Source organism: Diabrotica virgifera, chromosome 1 (genome assembly GCF_917563875.1).
Source record: "Diabrotica virgifera virgifera chromosome 1, PGI_DIABVI_V3a".
Lineage (NCBI taxonomy): Eukaryota > Metazoa > Arthropoda > Insecta > Coleoptera > Chrysomelidae > Diabrotica > Diabrotica virgifera.
The window spans coordinates 187,263,126-187,281,680 of record NC_065443.1 but is presented as its reverse complement, the minus strand read 5'-3'; the positions used below and the strand labels follow the sequence as shown (position 1 = coordinate 187,281,680).

The window sequence follows — 18,555 nt, the reverse complement described above, 5'->3', positions numbered from 1 at the left end:
GCTTTACTCCTAATAATTTGAAAGAACAAATTTCTAGATGCAGTAAATACAAAGCACCAGGCTTTGACATGATCACCGGGTTAATATTAAAAAAAATTACCCAGAAAAACAATTGTCTTACTAACAATGATATATAATAGTATTATAAGATTAGCCTACTACCCGATTAATTGGAAATTCGCACAAATAATTATGATTAATAAACCAAATAAACCAGCAAATATTACTACCTCATATAGACCAATCAGCTTACTTCCAATAACGTCAAAAATCTTAGAAAGACTTCTGCTCCAAAGAATCTCAGAAGACATCGAAATTAATTCAGTGATTCCAACACACCAGTTTGGTTTCCGCGAATATCATTCAACTTTACAACAATGTCATAGGATTGTTAAAAACATTAATGTATGCCTCGAAGAAAAAAAAATTTGAACTGCTGCCTTCCTTGATATAGAACAAGCCTTCGACGGTGTTTGGCATGACGGCCTCCTGTATAAACTTAAGTCATCCTTTCCCACTCCTCACTATCTACTCTTAAAATCATACCTCACAGAACGTCACTTTCAAGTCAGATTCCTTACAGAAACCTTTCATTAATATCCCATAAAATCCGGTGTCCCTCAAGGAAGTGTCCTGGGTCCCCTTCTGTACCTCATATACACTGCTGATATCCCAACAACAAATACGACCACAGTAGCCATGTTCGCAGACGACACCGCCATAATATCTATCGATGATAACCCCCAAGTAGCATCAGGAAACCTTCAAATACACCTGAGTCTACTACAAGACTGGATGAATAGATGGAAAATCAAAGTTAACCATACTAAGTCTAATCAAATCACATTCACCAACATTAACATCATATGTCCGAGAATCACACTGAACAACATATTACTACCAGTAAAAACAGAAGTCAAATACCTGGGAATGACACTTGACCAAAAGCTCACTTGGAAAGCATACATCTTGGCAAAAAAAATCGAAATCAACATGAAAATACGTCAAATGAATTGGCTAATAGGCCGAAAATCGCAGTTATCTACAGATAATAAACTTCTCTTGTATAAGTGCATAATAAAGCCTATATTATGGACATATGGAGTGCAATTATGGTGCTGTGCCAAACCTTCTAATACCAAAATTATTCAGAGAATCCAATCCAAAATACTCAGAATGATTTTCAACGACCCGTGGTACGTTAGTAACAAAACACTGCATGACGACTCTGGTATACCGTTCGTTGAAGACGAAATCAGCAGACTAACAAGAAATTATTCAGAACATCTGCCAGCCCACCCCAACGAGGAAGCAAGACAACTACATCTCCAACCAGAAGTCAGACGAAGATTGGAAAGATATTGGCCAACAGGATTGTATTCTTTAATTTCAACTTTAATTTTAATTTTCATTTTTTTTACTTTCAAATTATAATCAAACATTAATTTAATTTGTTAGTGTTAGTATTGGGAGTGTTATCCGTGAATAACTTCTCCTCTCATGTATTTGCAATACTCACATTTACTAATAGCTTTTAATAGCAGATTGTAAATTTGCAAATTTAATAAAAATACATATATTTAGGCATATTACATACATGCAACGGTTGAAAATAGTGTCGTGTCCGCTTGATTAGCAATTAAAAAACGAAAGGGTTGTCGATATTGTATTGCAAAAACCTCTTCGGGATTTTATGAATCGATATTTAAAGAATATTTACCTACTTTGACAACATTGAAATTTTCAGTTTTTCACATAGTTTTTTAAGGTTAAATTGGCCGATTTAGCAATTTTTAAATTTTTAATCGCTTATATGTCAAAAACTGTCAACTTCAGAGAAAAGTCACGAAAGACCTTTTCTGTTTGAAATGATCCACAAAATCTAAAAAAACTTTGTTCGATGCAAAAAAAAAATAAATTTAGGAAAAAAACAAAAAAAAACCTTTAAACAATTTTTGACTCACTTTTGGACCTGTGACCACCCGGCTAACTATAGAGGATGCCAAGTTCACATTCAACTACAGCAGAAGCTATATCCTACACTAAGAGAGAAAAGAATCATGCAACCGCATATCCAAACAAATAATACTCAACAAATACAACCTGATTTAACCTATGCTCAAATAGTCAACAAAAATCAACCACAGTGTAGCTATAACAACCAAACAATACCAGGACCTAACCAACCTAATAACAACTTAGCCAAGCTGGAAGAAATGATGCAAAAACTCATGGAGCAAATGGGCACAATGCTCAATTTGCTTACTACTGTCATCAATAAGATTGCTTAATGGCTTCACAACTTAAATATAAAATAGTAGTCTGGAACGCAAATGGCCTTTATCAACGGGCTAAAGAACTCAAAACATTCATACTTAATCAAAATATTGATATATTATTAATTTCTGAGACACACTTTACAGAAAAACACTACATGCGGATTCCCAACTACAAGTTGTATTATACAAATCACCCAGACGGTAGAGCTCACGGTGGAAGCGCCATGATTATAGGTGATTCTATTAAACACTCCGAAATGGAAAAATATAACAAAGACTACCTGCAAGCAACCAGCTTAACAATTGAGGAAGCACACGGCCCAATAACAATATCTGCCTTATACTGCCCACCTAAACATTTTGAGGTTTTTGAAGTCGCTGAACACAAATATTGCTGTAGCGATGCTGTACGCGATACCTGGTGCCCGGTATGTACGTCATCTCCTTGAGTTTTATGATAATGCGTTATGAAAATAGTTGAAATTTCTAATCTTGTAGTCTTTGAGGCCGCTGAATACAAATACCGGGTCAGCGAAGCTCTAAGATATACCTGATGTCCGGCATGTACGGCATCTCATTGAGTTTTATGGAAATTCATTATTAAAATCGTTGTAGTTTATTATTCCGAGGGTTTTGAGGTTGTTGAAAACGAATATTGCTTCGAACATACTGTATGAAGTAACTGGTATCCTGTATCTACTATCTACGTCGTCTCCGGAAATTTTATGGAAGTCGTAAAAAAATTGGTTGAAACTTGCTATTCCGGGGTTTTTGAGGTTAGTGAGAGTTTTAATCATATACTCAAGGTTCACACTGTACTTGGTAAATCATCTTCGATGCAATATTCGTGTTCAGCGATCTCAAAACCTCTACATAATAAATTTCAATAACTTTTACAACGAATTTTCAAAAACCTCCAGGATATAATAAATTTCAACTATTTTCATAACGAATTTCCATGAAACTCCAGGAGGCGACGTAGATACCGGGTATACGCCGACACGATTTCTGTTTAGCGACCTCAAAAACCCCCCGAGTATGCAAATTGAATTTATGTCCACGACTATTTTCCGAGTTGCAAATTTTTATTTGTTAAACGTTTGGATGTGCACTTTGAAAAATGCATTTTCCGCCTACAATATTGCAATTTTCATTTGTCCCTCATGTAAATAGGTCAACTTTTTTCCTGAAACTCCCCCGAATCGCATGCAGAAGGTTTCATTACGAACCATCTTACTTTAAAAAGTTTAGGTGGTTTTATTGGTGTACCTAGTACTTAATTTCCTCGCCTATAAAATCTTTTTCATAAAATATTGCATATTGCATATAATTTTTTAAGTCATATTGCATTTTGGACCTTTTTATAAATCACTACATTTTCAACGCTTTACATTTTTCAAAGCTTTAAAGTCTAAACAGAATTTCATTACCTACTTGATATTATTTTGATTGCTACAGAAATGTTAAAATTTTAACTTCGCAAAGTGTCATTTTCAAATGTACAATATACATGTTTTGTTTTAGGAACGTTTGCTGCTGTCAGTTTTGCCACGTCACGTTGCAATGGAAATGAAAGCTGATATCGCTGGACAGCCAAAACAGGAACAGTTTCATAAAATTTACATACAAAAGCACGAAAATGTCAGGTAAGCCAATTAACGATTATATCATTCGGAATAGGGTGGCTATTTCATCTGATTTTGTTTCTCGTTTATATTATGATTAAATTAATTGGGAATAGATACTTGGTTCTGGAAATAATAAACTAATGCGACACAATCTAGTTTTCTATTCTTCATTTTGTTACCACTAAATTAAAGGTTCCATGACATCTCGTAACGCGACAGTTCGTAACCGGACAATTGGTAACGGACAATTCGTATCAGCGACAGTTCGTAACGGCGACAGTTCGTAACTATACAAATTCGTAACGGACAATTAGTAACGTCCAAATTGAATTATTCTGTTTATTTTTGTTAACGTGGAAACTAACTGTTATTAGGTACTATTATAATACGCCAGTCAATGGGAACAAGAATAGGATATTACCTCCAAATTCTATCCTACTGCATTGATTTTAATGAAATTTTGGGAATAGCCTCTACTTATCTCTTGTTTAAAAGTCTACCTTATGACGATGTGTGCTTTTATCTTGGGGATGGTTCCCACCCCTTCTCGGGGGTGGAAAATTTCTTGATTAAAATAATCACGGAAGTGGCTAGAGAACCTAGTTCTAAGCAAATACTGTTCTATATTTTTTTGAAAACTCAATACTTTCTGAGTTATTCGTGGTTGAAAATTGGCCACTTTCATTGAAACATAACTCCTTTTCGAACGGTTTTTTGCGAATACCTTAAAAACTATACATCTAACTAAATACACTATATAAATATAAAACATTTTTGTAGCTTATTGAAAAACAGAGATTAGTTCTGCCATAAATTTTCTAGTTATAATACAAAAAGGGATATGGTAGGTGAAAATAGTTTTTTTTTGGTGCATGCTCAAATCGGTGTATTCAACTTGAAATAACAGAGAAACGGTCGATTTTAGGTGTATAATGCTCCCAATACCTTTTGTATTTCTTAAAAAGACCTTTAAAATGAGTAATATTAAAGGTCGATTACATATAAACTAAGCGAGATATGCTGCAAAAAAAATTGATGACTAAGGTATTTTAAGAAAAAATGAGAAGTATTTTAACCCCTCATCCACCAGAATTTTAATGCATCATTTTACTTCTACAATACATTTTATTATAGTGTTATTTCTATGTTCAAAATGTTGGACGAGTTTAAAATGAATGGTTTTTGAAAAAAAATATCAATTTATAGAGCGCATTTTTAAATTTTCTTAAAAATCTTTCTTTTCCTACATGTAACTTGAAAAGGTTAAGAGATACACTAATGAAAAAATGTTTGACCTACAAAACCCTACATTTTTGTGTGGTATCTTTTTTCCTATCTCTTATAATTTTCCAGTTAAATGGAGAAAAAGGAAGATTATTAAGAAAATTTAAAAATGCGCTCTATAATTTAATCTTATTTTTTTCAAAAACCATTCATTTTAAACCCGTCCAACTTTTTGGACATAGAAATAACACTATCATAAAAAGTATTGTAGAAGGAAATTTATGCATTTTAATATACAATAGAGTCTCGGTTATCCGCCCTTCGGTTATCCGCCGTTCCGTTTTATCCGCCGCACCATTTATACAAAAAAAATTAATTTAGTATAATTTACTGTACAGTAGGAATTTGGTATCAGGCTACCAAACGAAATAGATGATTTACCTCCCCCGCCCCAGACCAGTCATACAATACCCTGTCTTTTAACTTTATTACTTTATTTGCTAGTTAGTACGCTTTGGTAGAATCAACTATTGTTCCTTTCTGTGAGTTCGTGCACAGTAGGTTATTTATTCGCTTTACCGTTTTGAGTTTCCTACGCTTTAGTAAGTGTTTACTCTTTGCTATCAATCGATCGTGGTTATGGAGAAACAAAAAAGGAAAAAGATTGTCTTATCAATGCAAGACAAACTAAATGCTTTAAAAAGGCTTGATAAAGGGGAAACACTGCAGAGAGTGACTGATGCATATGGTGTTGGTCGTCGTGCTTTTGGAGATTGGAGGAAAACCGATCAGAATTGGAAAAATGGTGTTCTTCACGAGTCACTGAAATCGACTTGAAAGACAGAAAATCCATGAAAAAAAGTGATTGCGAAAAAACTAGCGAGGCTTTGTACATTTGTACTATCTTAAAAGAAAAGGCATTGCACTTTCAAAAGCAACTTCAAGAGGGCGAGGCAGATTTTACAGCAAGTGTCGGCTGGCTAGATCGTTGGAAGAAGCGGTACGGGATTCGTCAGCTATCTATTTGTGGTGAGAAATTATCATCAAACTTTGAAGGAATGGCTACATTTAAGACATCGTTTCAAGCATTTATTAAGGCTAAAAATTTAACACGTGATCAAATATTTAATTGCGATGAAACAGGCCTTAATTATAAAATGTTACCCACTAAGAGTCTTGCAGTTAAAAGTGAATCAGCAGCTCCTGGCTATAAACGCAGCAAAGAGCGAGTAACCATTTTAGCATGTAGCAATGCCACGTCAAACCATAAGATGGAACTCACAATGATTGGAAAGGCAAAGAACCCCAGAGCATATAAGGGAATTTCAAGACATGCTCTACTAGTGAAATATTGCAATCAGAAAAGTGCGTGGATGAGCAGTGACATTTTTAAAGATTGGTTCTTCACGGATTTCGTACCATCAACAGAGAAGTTTCTAAAAGACAATAATTTACCAAGAAAAGCAGTTTTACTGTTAGATAATGCGCCGACTCATCCTGATGAAAGTGAACTAAAAGACGGGGATATAAAGGCCATGTTCCTCCCTCCGAATGTCACAGTTATCTGTCAACCTATGGACCAGGGTGTTTTGGAGACGCTGAAAAGAAACTATCGGAGAATATTTCTATCGACCATGATAGAAGAAATGAACGATGGCCGAGACTTAATCCCTATATTGAAAGCCATTAACTTGAAAGATGTTTCCTACTGGATCTCAAGTGCGTGGGATAAGGTTGGGGCACAAACAATTACTAAGTCCTGGGATAAGCTATTGTGTGAGGATGAAGAAACTGCTGACAACACTTTGGATGAAGTTCAGGAAAATATATTGCCCTCAGTGAAACTTATACCTGGATGTGAGGATGCGTCTTTGGGTGATGTTGGAGAGTGGTTTTCAAGGGATGAACAATATGAAATAACCGATGAAGAAATTGTTACGGTTGTTAATAGTGAAGGTGTTAAAGACATCGAAGAATCAGAGACTGTTAAGCCACAAAAAGTTTCACACAAAGAAGGAGTAAAAATTTTTGAAGCTGCGATAAAATACGTCGAGCGACAAGAGGAAGCCAGAGCTGTCGATGTTATGATGCTACAGAGATGGCGAGACTTGGCAGCAACAAAACGAGATACATCAGCAAGACAGATGAAAATCACTAGTTTTTTTCGTTCATCCTAAACCATTATATTATCTACAATATCCGATGTAAGTCAATGTTAAACTGATTCTAGTTTTATTTTAATCTTGTTAATATTATTATATACATAAAGCATACAGTACATAATTACATTTTTATTGCACTTGAATAAAGTCCATTGCAATGTTATTACAATAGCCCCAAACTTGTGACATTTTAATATACATACATACTTCTGATTTTTTCTTAAAATACATTAGTCATCTATCTTTTTGCAGCATATCTCGCTTAGTTTGAATGTCATCGACATTTAATATCGCCCCTTTTAAAGGTACTTTCAAGCACTACAAAAGGTATTGGTAGAATTATACACCTAAAATCGACCGTTTCTCTTTTATTTCAAGTTGAATACACCGATTTGAGTATGCACCAAACAAAAAACTCTTCTCACCTATCATATCTCTTTTTGTATTATAACTAAAAGATTTATGAAGCAACAAATCTCTTTGTTTTTTATAAGCTACCAAAATATTTTATACAGTTTTTTTCGTTAGATCCATAGTTTTTAAGGTTTTTGGAAATAACCGTCCGAAAAGGTGTCATTTTTCAATGGAGACGGCCAATTTTCAACCACGAATAACTCAAAAACTATTGAGTTTTCAAAGAAATATATAGATCTGTTTTTGCTTAGAATTGGGTTCGCTAGGTACTTCCGTGGTCATTTTAACCAAAAAATTTTCACCCATGAGAAGGGGTGGGAACCACCCCCTAGATAAAAGCACAGATCTGCATAGGGTAGACTTTGTTTCTTGAGCTGTGCTCTACTTACTGTGAAAATATCAAGTAAATAGATGTAGTAGGATGGAATTCTTAGCCAAATAAATTCATTGACTGCCCTATAAATGATATTATGTTTATCAATTTAGTCAAATATAATAATATTCAGTATCAGGATAAACATTTTTAAGGCATTTCATATTTCGTGTTTCAGAATATAAGAAAAGTATTTAAACTAAGTATTGAAGTATTTAAAGGAATCCCTCTTATCAACTATAACCGTTGATTGAATACCCCAACGCTATAACCAATCACAAGATTTATTAGAATAAGCGATAATTATAATCTTTCCTTTACAAAAATCTTTATTTACGTAGAAAGTTGCGAATGTTTAAAGACGGTTGTCGGCTTAAATATTTCACGAATAGCTTCATTAATCCTTTGTATACGCGTATGCAAATTTAAGGAAAAATAAAAGGGATAAACTTTTAAAAATATTGTTAAAAGTTTGTATGTATTTAAGTAATATATTCATTAAATTGATAAACATAATTTCAATTATAACTCAGTTAATTTCCGCGTTAACAAAAAAACAGAATACTTCAATTTTCACGTTACGAATTGTCCGTTACGAATTTGTATAATTACGAACTGTCGCCGTTACAAAGTGTCGCTGTTACGAACTCTCGCCGTTACGAGTTGTCCGTTACCACTTGTCCGGTTACGAATTGTCGCGTTACGAGATGTCTGGTCACGAAATTAAAAAGGTAAACATCTATAAACGTGAAGTTTTGCATTAGGCAAAATATCGTTATTTTAACGTCGAATTGTATTGGACACAACTTTAGAGAATTTATTGTGTTTTCATAAACCCTAAGCCCGGCCGCACATCAAAGAAACATGAAACGTAAATTACGTTTCATGGAAATAAACCACTGCTAAACAAATATATATCCGGCCATTTATGAGACTCTCCGAAAATAAAAATGTGTCATGAGCATGAATCACACTCGTTTCATTAGTAGGCGGACTTTGAGATTTTTTTAGCAGTGTTTTCTTTTCATGAAACATGTTTTTCGTTTCATGTTTCATGTTTTTCGTTTCATGTTTCTTTGGTGTGCGGCTTGGCTAAAAGTATTGAAGATTTGCGTATTTGATTTTATCGTTATTGTTTACTAATAAAATCCTTAGACCTTTGTGATACCTAAAGATTATACAGGCTGGTCTACCAAACTTATATTATGTGATACCTGTACCAATTTATTATTTGTAATATTCTCTGTCTGTTCAAGTCGAGGTTAAGAGTAATCGCAGCTACTGTTAATTTATGAATTTTTTATTTCAGTATCAAACTTAGTGTCCATTAGTGACATAAACTTAAGTATGCCAATAATTCTTAACCTTACAGTAGTCGAGTGCGGACCCTCGCTCAGGGCCGGCGATAACGGGCCTGCAAGGGATGCCCCTGGCGGGCGCCCAGGCGGGCGCCCCTGTTTGGGGGGCGCCAGAATGAGCTTTTTTTCTGCTGGTATTATGTAAAATACTAAAATAGAAAAATTAATTTTTTAAATAATTCGTCATAATAAATAATACCCTATTCGTTTTTAATACCATAATCGTTTTTTGTTTTAAATAATACCCTAATCTGTGTTTGTTTGTTAGTTTTGAATATTACATAATATGCAAAAATATGCAATGCCGCGTAGAACTCTTACCATGTAGTAATATAATTTATTGGTCAAAGATATCATATTTTAACTAAACAACTTTGCTCTTAAATGAGAATGCTTTGTTTATGTTCTTCAAATTCCTTGCAAGTTGTTAGTTTTGTATCAGCAGTTATGAGAGGAAATGAATGATTTCTAGTAGAAGAAATAAGATTGTGATACTGTTTTCATGCCGCCTGCTCCTGTCTAATTTAAGTATTATGTACCTATTAATAGGTATCAAGTTATGTATTAATCCCATAAAATCCCACATACCGGGTGTCCACTTATATTTTCTCCCATTTTAACTGGCTATAACTTCTAAACGACTCAAGATAGAAATTTTATTTTAGTAATAGTTTTGTTTGAATGGATTTAATTTTTTATATCGCTTTTAAATTAAAAATGGCGGATTTTTGAAAAAAATCCTTGTTGACTTTTTTTATTGAAACACCCAGTATATTCTTTTGTAAATTGAAAGAACAGTCATTTACCTATCCAGCGATATAACGTTTTTTAAAATCGGTTGTGAATGACTGAGCGTTTCATTTTTAAAATGAGAGATGCAATTTGGAACTCACATAACATTTATAATATCAATTTGTTTATTTATGTTATTTAGTTATGTGATATCCACGTTGCACCTCTCATTTTAAAAATTAATTACTCAGTCATTTGACAACCGATTTTAAACAACTTTATATCGCTGGATAGGTGAATGACCGTTCTTTAAATTTAGAAAAAAATATACTGGGTGTTCCAATAAAAAAAGTAAACAAAATTTTTTGTAAAAATCCGCCATATTTTTTTCGTAATTGAAAGCGACATAAAAACTCAATCCATTCTGACAAAACTTTTACTGAAATAAAACATTTCAACGAAAACCGCATATTTCTATCTTGAGCCGTTTAGAAGTTATGAGCAGTTAAAATGGGGGAAAATATAAGAGGACACCCGGTATTTAAAATAAACATTTTACATAAAATTTAGTTTAGAGCTCTTTTATTATGTATACCATGTGATTATAATACAGAATAGTTTGTCAGTTGTACTCTGCAGTTAAAGAATCTAGCGTTCAATTAATATAGAATTATATCTGTTAAGTACTCAATATTATTATTAATTTAAAAGCCGAAAAAGAAGAAATGACACAAAAAATCAATCTTAATTCTCTTAGCCAATTTCTTAAAAAAGTTAAAGTGAAGTTGTTTTGTCAGATGATGGGTCCAATAAAACTGTAACCGAACTTTATTTACCGGGGACATTTGCGGATAGCGGGACACCGAATTAGTTTGTGCCTCGCTGCCCGGAACACATATTTTTAGGACACAAGGCCATAATCAATTCATTAATAGGGAGAAAGCTCTTCTAGCTACCCCTAAAATCAGGTGGTTTAACCACAAAAAGTAATACAGAGGATCTTCCATTACCCAGGGCATCCAAGGTAACGTTCAGTACAAAGCCTCCTTATTCGTTATGTACTTCGATGGGGAGGGGTGGTGGTACAGCTTGGGGGTCAGATAGATACGTGGTCAGGTTACGCAGTGTGACCGGTTTGATCTTCGGACATGTGGGTCTCATTGTTCCATTTGAACACACATAATGTTTCCGAGGCTGGATTTGTATGAGTATCTGTGTGTGTATGTGTGGGGGGGGGGGGAGAAGCGCCTGTGCTAGTTTTGCAGGCGGGCACCTTATACCCTAGCGCCGGCACTGCCCTCGCTTCATGAAATCTATTTTGTATATTTTGATTTCTTCTTGAATTATTTAGCGAATTTAGATTCCTTCCAGCATTGATCTTGTTCTTCTTTCCTTAGCCTTCTATCGTCCACGTTTGGACATAGGCCTTTCCGAACTCCTTCTATCGGTTTCTATCCTGAGCAGTATATTTCCAATTTGTTCCGGCTACCCTTTTAATATCATCAACCCACCTCATCAGTGGTCTTCCTCTCGGTCTTTTATTTTCTTAAGGTCTCCAGTGTTGCATTGTTGCATTCCAACCTTGTTCTTTTTGTCTAGCAGTAAAGCCTGCGAAGCTAAACAACTTTTGTTGTTGTGCCCTCGACTTTTGTTTTTGATCTTACCCAGTCGTTTCTCTTTTTATCTGACAGTCGTATAGTCGTATATCTAACACTGCTCTTTCCATTGCTCTTTCTGTTGTAGCTAGTTTATTCATATTTGGCTTGGTTAGTACCCAGGTTTAGAATAGAAAAGAATAGAATAGAAATATGCTTTATTGTCATGGAAAATTGTACAATTTTATCGACAAAGCGTTTGACATCCATATGTCATGATAGGAAGGATGCACTGGTTGAACACTTTGCTCCTCAGGTATTGGGGTATTTTGAGGTTCTTAAGTATCCAACTAAGTTTTCCAAATCCAGCCCATGCTAGCCTCGCTCTCCTAGTAATTTCCGCACTTCGGACCTCTTTGTCAAGTTTCAGGATTTGGCCTAGGTAGATATATTCTTGGCTTTTTCTATCTCACTGCCATTTACAGTTATACGTCTGGGGTCATCCTGTCTTTGTCATTATTTTTGTTATCTCATATTCATTTTTAGGCTGACCTATTGGGAGCTTAATGCGAGTTTTTCATCATAATTTGTGGTTCCTCGAATGACCTCGCTATAATCACAATGTCGTCAGCAAATCTGAGGTGGTTTAGGTTGTTGTCATTAACTTTAATGCCATAGGTTGACCAATTTGTAGTTTTAAAGACGTCTTCTAGGGCTAGTTTGAAAAGCTTTGGCGATGTTCCGTCTCCTTGTCTCACGCCTCTCAATGGGGGTGGGATTTGTATTTTCGTCTATAGTCATTCCCAGCTTGACTTTACAGTATAAGGAACATAGACAATGCAGTTCTTATGAGAGTTTTAGCGCCGTGATGCTGATTTTGTCCAAAATAATTTGTAATCGAGCATTAGAGAGATTAAGTTAATACTGTTTAAAAAAAAAAAAAAAAAATCAATGGGAAAATCCCAATAGTTGGCTGTATACCATAGTTTAAAAAACCAATACAGAAGTAAAAACTTCGAGATGTATTCTGGTATAAAATCGTTTATTTAAAAACTATAAAATGTCATCGATTGCAGAACGTTTTCGTTCTAAACAGAACATCTTCAGTGCATCCTGCCGAGTATTTTGAAACTAGCACACCGTAAATAGTGTTAACATCATCATATATGGTTTACATAATGTAATATGTTAAAATGTTATGACTACAAGTCGATGTTAATGGATAAAGTGGAACACATGCTAAAAGGGTGCCATGGTTCCCTGCTCGAAGATACTAGGTACTTGCCAATTCAATGGGCACAGGTTGGTCTGTTTTTAAAGGTTTTTAAATAGATTAGTTGTTGTTGTGAAGAACCATTTCCTCAGGTTCTTTCACCATGATAACCTTCTTCTCCCAATTCCTCGCTTTCCGAATACTTTTCCATGAATTGCCTTTCTAAAACAGTTTTAATTTAATATCTCTAATGCTCGATTACAAATTCTTTTTGAAAAAATCTGCATCACGGCGCTAAAACTCTCATAAGAATGAGATATGTTCCTAATACTGTAAAGTCAAGGTACGACGGACTATAGTTGTACTATCATAAATGCATTTTCATATATTATGTATTAGTTGTCTATATCTCCAATCTATTCTACAATTATTAATGGCTTGTTTTATGGCCCACATGTCGATACTATCAAACGCCTTTTCATAGTCTACGAAGGCAAGAAATACGGGTAGTTGGTATAAATTTGCCTTCTCTATCAATGTTCTCATTGTCAGAAGATGGTCTGATTTACTATATCCTTTGCGGAAGCCAGCCTGTTTCACCGGTTGGTAATTGTCCATTTTGTAGGTCAACCGGTTGTTAACCGATCCACCATTGATACCTGTTGTATATTGAATGAGGCACAGACTCTAACAGTTGTAGAAGCTATCCCGTCATTGTTCGATTTAAATAATGTATCTTCCCAGAGTTATAATACAGAAATGTAATTGTTCATTTATTCCCCATAGATAGTTATTTTTCAATCTGGCTACATTGCCAATACCACGTCGTTGGTTCCACGCTGTGCCACACATCTCCAAAGCTGAAAGAGGAGATAATTCCGTTAAGGTAAAGTTACACGGTTCAACCGAATTGGATTGGTTGGAATTAATTCACTTTGGTTGAATGGATCAAAAGTGAAAGCAATGCCTATTTACACAGTATTGGAAAATGTCACATATGTGTCTCAACACATATCCTTTGTAAGATATCGTCGAATGAAGTCATTCTAAAAAGAAGCAAACGAAATGTCGTCGTTGGTGGGTGCGATCAGGGGTATTAAGAAGACAAACCTAGGAGCCGCTTTTGGTCGATCGTTTTATCTTTGTTAGTTCTCAAGTATAACGAGTACGCATAGTTTTAATTTTCACTTCTATATCTTCTTCGGTTATATCACTAATGTTCAAATCTTCAATAAGCGATTTAATAGCATTTCCACGACAATCTCGATTTTTATATCCGTCTGCCTAGTAATTCCATAAATTTAAAAACCATTGTGTATGAAAGTAGTAGGTAGGTAAATTTTAAATCTTAAATCTTAAATTATACATTTTGTTCAAATACGGCTCTTTCTCGAAACTATGGCGCGCACTACTGACTGTAAAATTGAATCGTTCAATGTTCAATTCTTGCATTTACACTTACACGTTCTTTTCTCGTTCAATCACGATGAATATTGAACGCCAGAACTGAAAATATTAAGCATGTTCAATTCTTTCAATGCGATTGAAAGACAACATTAAATGACATTGAATGATTCACTTTTATATGGATCAATTTGGTTGTTTCATCCCAATTGAAAGGCAAATATGAACCGTGTTATTTCGCCTTTAGACCCATCGCTTACATACAACTTTTAGTCGAACAAAACTATTTAGTTGACCCGTGTTGAGCTGGCACCCCCACTTGCAAAAATTAAAAAACAAATAGCCCTGATTTATGAGCTATTTATGAGCTCTCATATTCCGCAAACTAAAAATTTTGAGCTCGTTCCACTGAGCAGGAATTTAATACCCTAGTGGGGGGGCTGAGTCAGCCCCCCCCACTACTTAAAAATAGGAATATTGAATCGGTTATTGCGGCAGAATTACGAGCTATTTATCAGCTCTTGAAATAATATAGTTTCGATTTTTGAGCTCATCCCCTTCACCCCCAAACAACCCTTTAATTAATTTTACTTAAGAGAAAGATGCTGAGAAAACTTAAAATATATCGTATTGCGGATATAATTTCTATAGCTTATATACTCTAAGAATAAACTATTAAATCAAGGGCATTTCGATTATTGAGCTACAACCCCTTCGCAAGAAAACCACCCTATCTTCCCGGCTTGAGAGAAAGTTGTACTTAAAATGCGTTAAACTAATTATTTGGCGACTACATATCATTTAATAATTTATAAGCTTCCAAATTACGCGCATTTAGATCAGTAAATTGCAATTTATTTTGTATAGTGCAGTCACTGAAGGTAAAAATCAACGATTACCTTCAATTTCGGTGAACCTTCATCGATTTTCACGAAAATTGGTCAGTGGTTAGAGGATACGTCAAGAAACAAAGGTGACATGGTACCACCTTGCGCCTTTACCCTGAGGGTGGATACCGCCCCTTCTCGGGGGTGAAAATTATTTTATAAAAAATAACTGCACAAATCAATAAAAGAACGAATTAAAAGCAAAATTTATTATACAAAGTTAATAAAATAAGTCAATACTTTTTAAGTTATTAAAGATCAAAGATTTTAATTATTTGTGAAAAAAATGCATGTGTTGAAGAGGTTTTTTGTAAATCACTGAAAAACTGTAAGTTTTTACAAAAAAGTTAATAGTAGTTTAATTCGTATAGCTTATATTCTAAGAATAAACTCTAAAATCACGCGCCTTTCGATTATTGGACTACAACCCCTTCGCAAGAAAACCGTCCCATATTCCCGGCTTAAAAGAGGGTTGTATTTAAAATAATTTAAATTAATTATTTGTCGACTATATATTGTTTAATAATTTATGAGCTCGCAAAATAGAGGCATCTCAATTATTGAATTGCCATTTTCTTTCTATAGTGCAGTCACTGAAGGTAAAAATCAACTATGACCTTCGACTTCGGTAAATCTCCATTCATTTTCACGAAAATGGGTGTGCGGATTTTGATACTATCAACTTTTTCTGGATCTTATTTTTGATGGGTATTTCTAAGTACTTTGACAAGTATTTAGTACCTAAGTGTTATAAAATGCATCTTTTTCCCGTTATTTAAGCTTGAACCCTTAGATTTGAACAGTCGCGGAAAAAAATATACATTTAATTACCAATAACTTACTTTAAATTAACATTAAAGGTTTTTCAAATAAGCAATTTATTATATTTTTTATTAGCTTCAATTTTAGTGATGAAAACTTTTTTGTAAAAACTTACAGTTTTTGAGTCATTTATGAAAAATCGCTCTAAAGCATGCATTTTCTTTCCAAAAATTAAAATATTTGATCTTTAATAACTCAAAATGTATTGATTTATTTTAATCACATTATATAACAAATTTTGCTTACAATTTGTCCCTCTCTCGATTTGTGGGGTTATTTTTAATAAAGTAATTTTCACTCCCGAGAAGGGGTGGCATATACCCCAGGCTAAAACCCCAAGTTGTTATTGTCAATTCGTGAAAATAAATGGAGATTTACCGAAATCGAAGGTAATAGTTGATTTTTACCTTCAGTGACTGCACTATAGAAAGAAAATGGCAAGTCAATAATTGAGATGCGTATATTTTGCAAGCTAATAAATTATTAAACGATATGTAGTCGCCAAATAATCAATTTAAATTATTTTAAGAACAACTCTCTCTTAAGCCGGGAAAATGGGGTCGTTTTCTTGCGAAGGGGTTGTAGCTATATCATCGAAAGGTACGTGATTTAAGAGTTTATTCTTAGAATATAAGCTATACGAATTAAACTACTATTAACTTTTTTGTAAAAACACAGTTTTTCAGTGATTTACAAAAAACCTCTTCAAAACATGCATTTTTTTCACAAATAATTAAAATCTTTGATCTTTAATAACTTAAAAAGTATTGACTTATTTTATTAACTTTATATAGGTAATAAATTTTACTTTTAATTTGTGATTTTATTGATTTGTGCAGTTATTTTTTATAAAATAATTTTCACCCCCGAGAAGGGGCGGTATCGACCCTCAGGGTAAAGGCGCAAGGTGGTACCATGTCACCTTTGTTTCTTGACGTATCCTCTAGCCACTGACCAATTTTCGTGAAAATCGATGAAGGTTCACCGAACTTGAAGGTAATCGTTGATTTTTACCTTCAGTGACTGCACTATACAAAATAAATTGCAATTTACTGATCTAAATGCGCGTAATTTGGAAGCTTATAAATTATTAAATGATATGTAGTCGCCAAATAATTAGATTAACGCATTTTAAGTACAACTTTCTCTTAAGCCGGGAAGATAGGGTGGTTTTCTTGCGAAGGGGTTGTAGCTCAATAATCTAAATGCCCTTGATTTAATAGTTTATTCTTAGAGTATATAAGCTATAGGAATTATATCCGCAATACGATATATTTTAAGTTTTCTCTGCATCTTTCTCTTAAGTTAAATCAATTAAAGGGTTGTTTGGGGGTGAAGGGGATGAGCTCAAAAATCGAAACTATATAATTTCAAGAGCTCATAAATAGCTTGTAATTCTGCCGCAAAAACCGATTCAATATTCCTATTTTTAAGTAGTGGGGGGGGGGGCTGACTCAGCCCCCCACTAGGGTATTAAATTCCTGCTCAGTGGAACGAGCTCAAAATTTTTTGTTTGCGGAATATGAGAGCTCATAAATAGCTCATAAATCAAGGCTATTTGTTTTTTAATTTTTGTAAGTGGGGGGGCCAGCTCAACACGGGTATTTAGTTGTGTATCGTAAGTCTGTAGGAATATACAGTGATGAGCGCACTAACAACCGGCAAAATAACGCAAAAGATGGAAAACATATTAAGTTGTGAGATAAAAAGAGATGAACATAGTGGAGGTGTTAAATTTAGCGATAGTAACTTAAGAGATTGACATTATGTTGATTGTCTCCCACCTTTAGACGTATCGGACGAGTTTGAGGAATGCCACTGTCACAGTGACAGTTTTAGTTGACATACTCCTCTGATACGTCTAAAGGTGGGAAACAATCAGTATAATGTCAATTTATATGTTACTATCGCTAAATTTAACAATTCTACTAGTTTTATTTCTTTTTATCTCACAATTTAATGTGTTTTCCATCTCTTGCGCTATTTGCCGGTTATTAGCGCGCTCATCACTGTATTGAACTGCGCATATTGTCAACTCGATAGTCGCTCGACAAAAAAATCAAAAGACCTGCTCGATCGCTTTTTGACTGAAAAGTCGCACAACTGTCGGTAAGCAGATCTATTCCTATGGCGTTAGATGGCTGTGCGTATGCAATCAACTAAACAGTTGTTTGACCATCGTTAAATTCTGAGTAGAGAGTAGAGTAGAGACGCGACAGGCAAACTCAGTAACGGTTATATTTACCGGAAGCATTCATTATTTTTATTACTATTCAAATTACAAAATAATTTTAATAAAAACTATTAAAAATGTAAATTGTTACAAATATTCGCAATAATACATATAATTTTAGCTTATAAAAACAAAATACAACTCAAAATAAATTTTTCTTTATAAAAGTATAAAGTGTCTAATTATTTTAAATAACGATGAATATAAACTCTGAGGTTAAAATAATAATAA

General features: G+C 34.2%; 1 protein-coding gene across 10 annotated transcripts in view; it reads left to right on the top strand.

Moving 5' to 3' along the window:
• Nucleotides 1–18,555, top strand: part of LOC114330194 (adenylate cyclase type 5) — a 1,795,244-nt gene that overhangs the window by 1,249,552 nt on the left and 527,137 nt on the right. For all 10 annotated transcript variants that reach the window (XM_050641848.1, XM_050641851.1, XM_050641852.1 and 7 more), the window contains one exon: nt 3,804–3,925. In XM_050641848.1, coding sequence (XP_050497805.1) covers nt 3,804–3,925 — 122 coding nt within the window. The remainder of the gene's footprint in view (nt 1–3,803; nt 3,926–18,555) is intronic.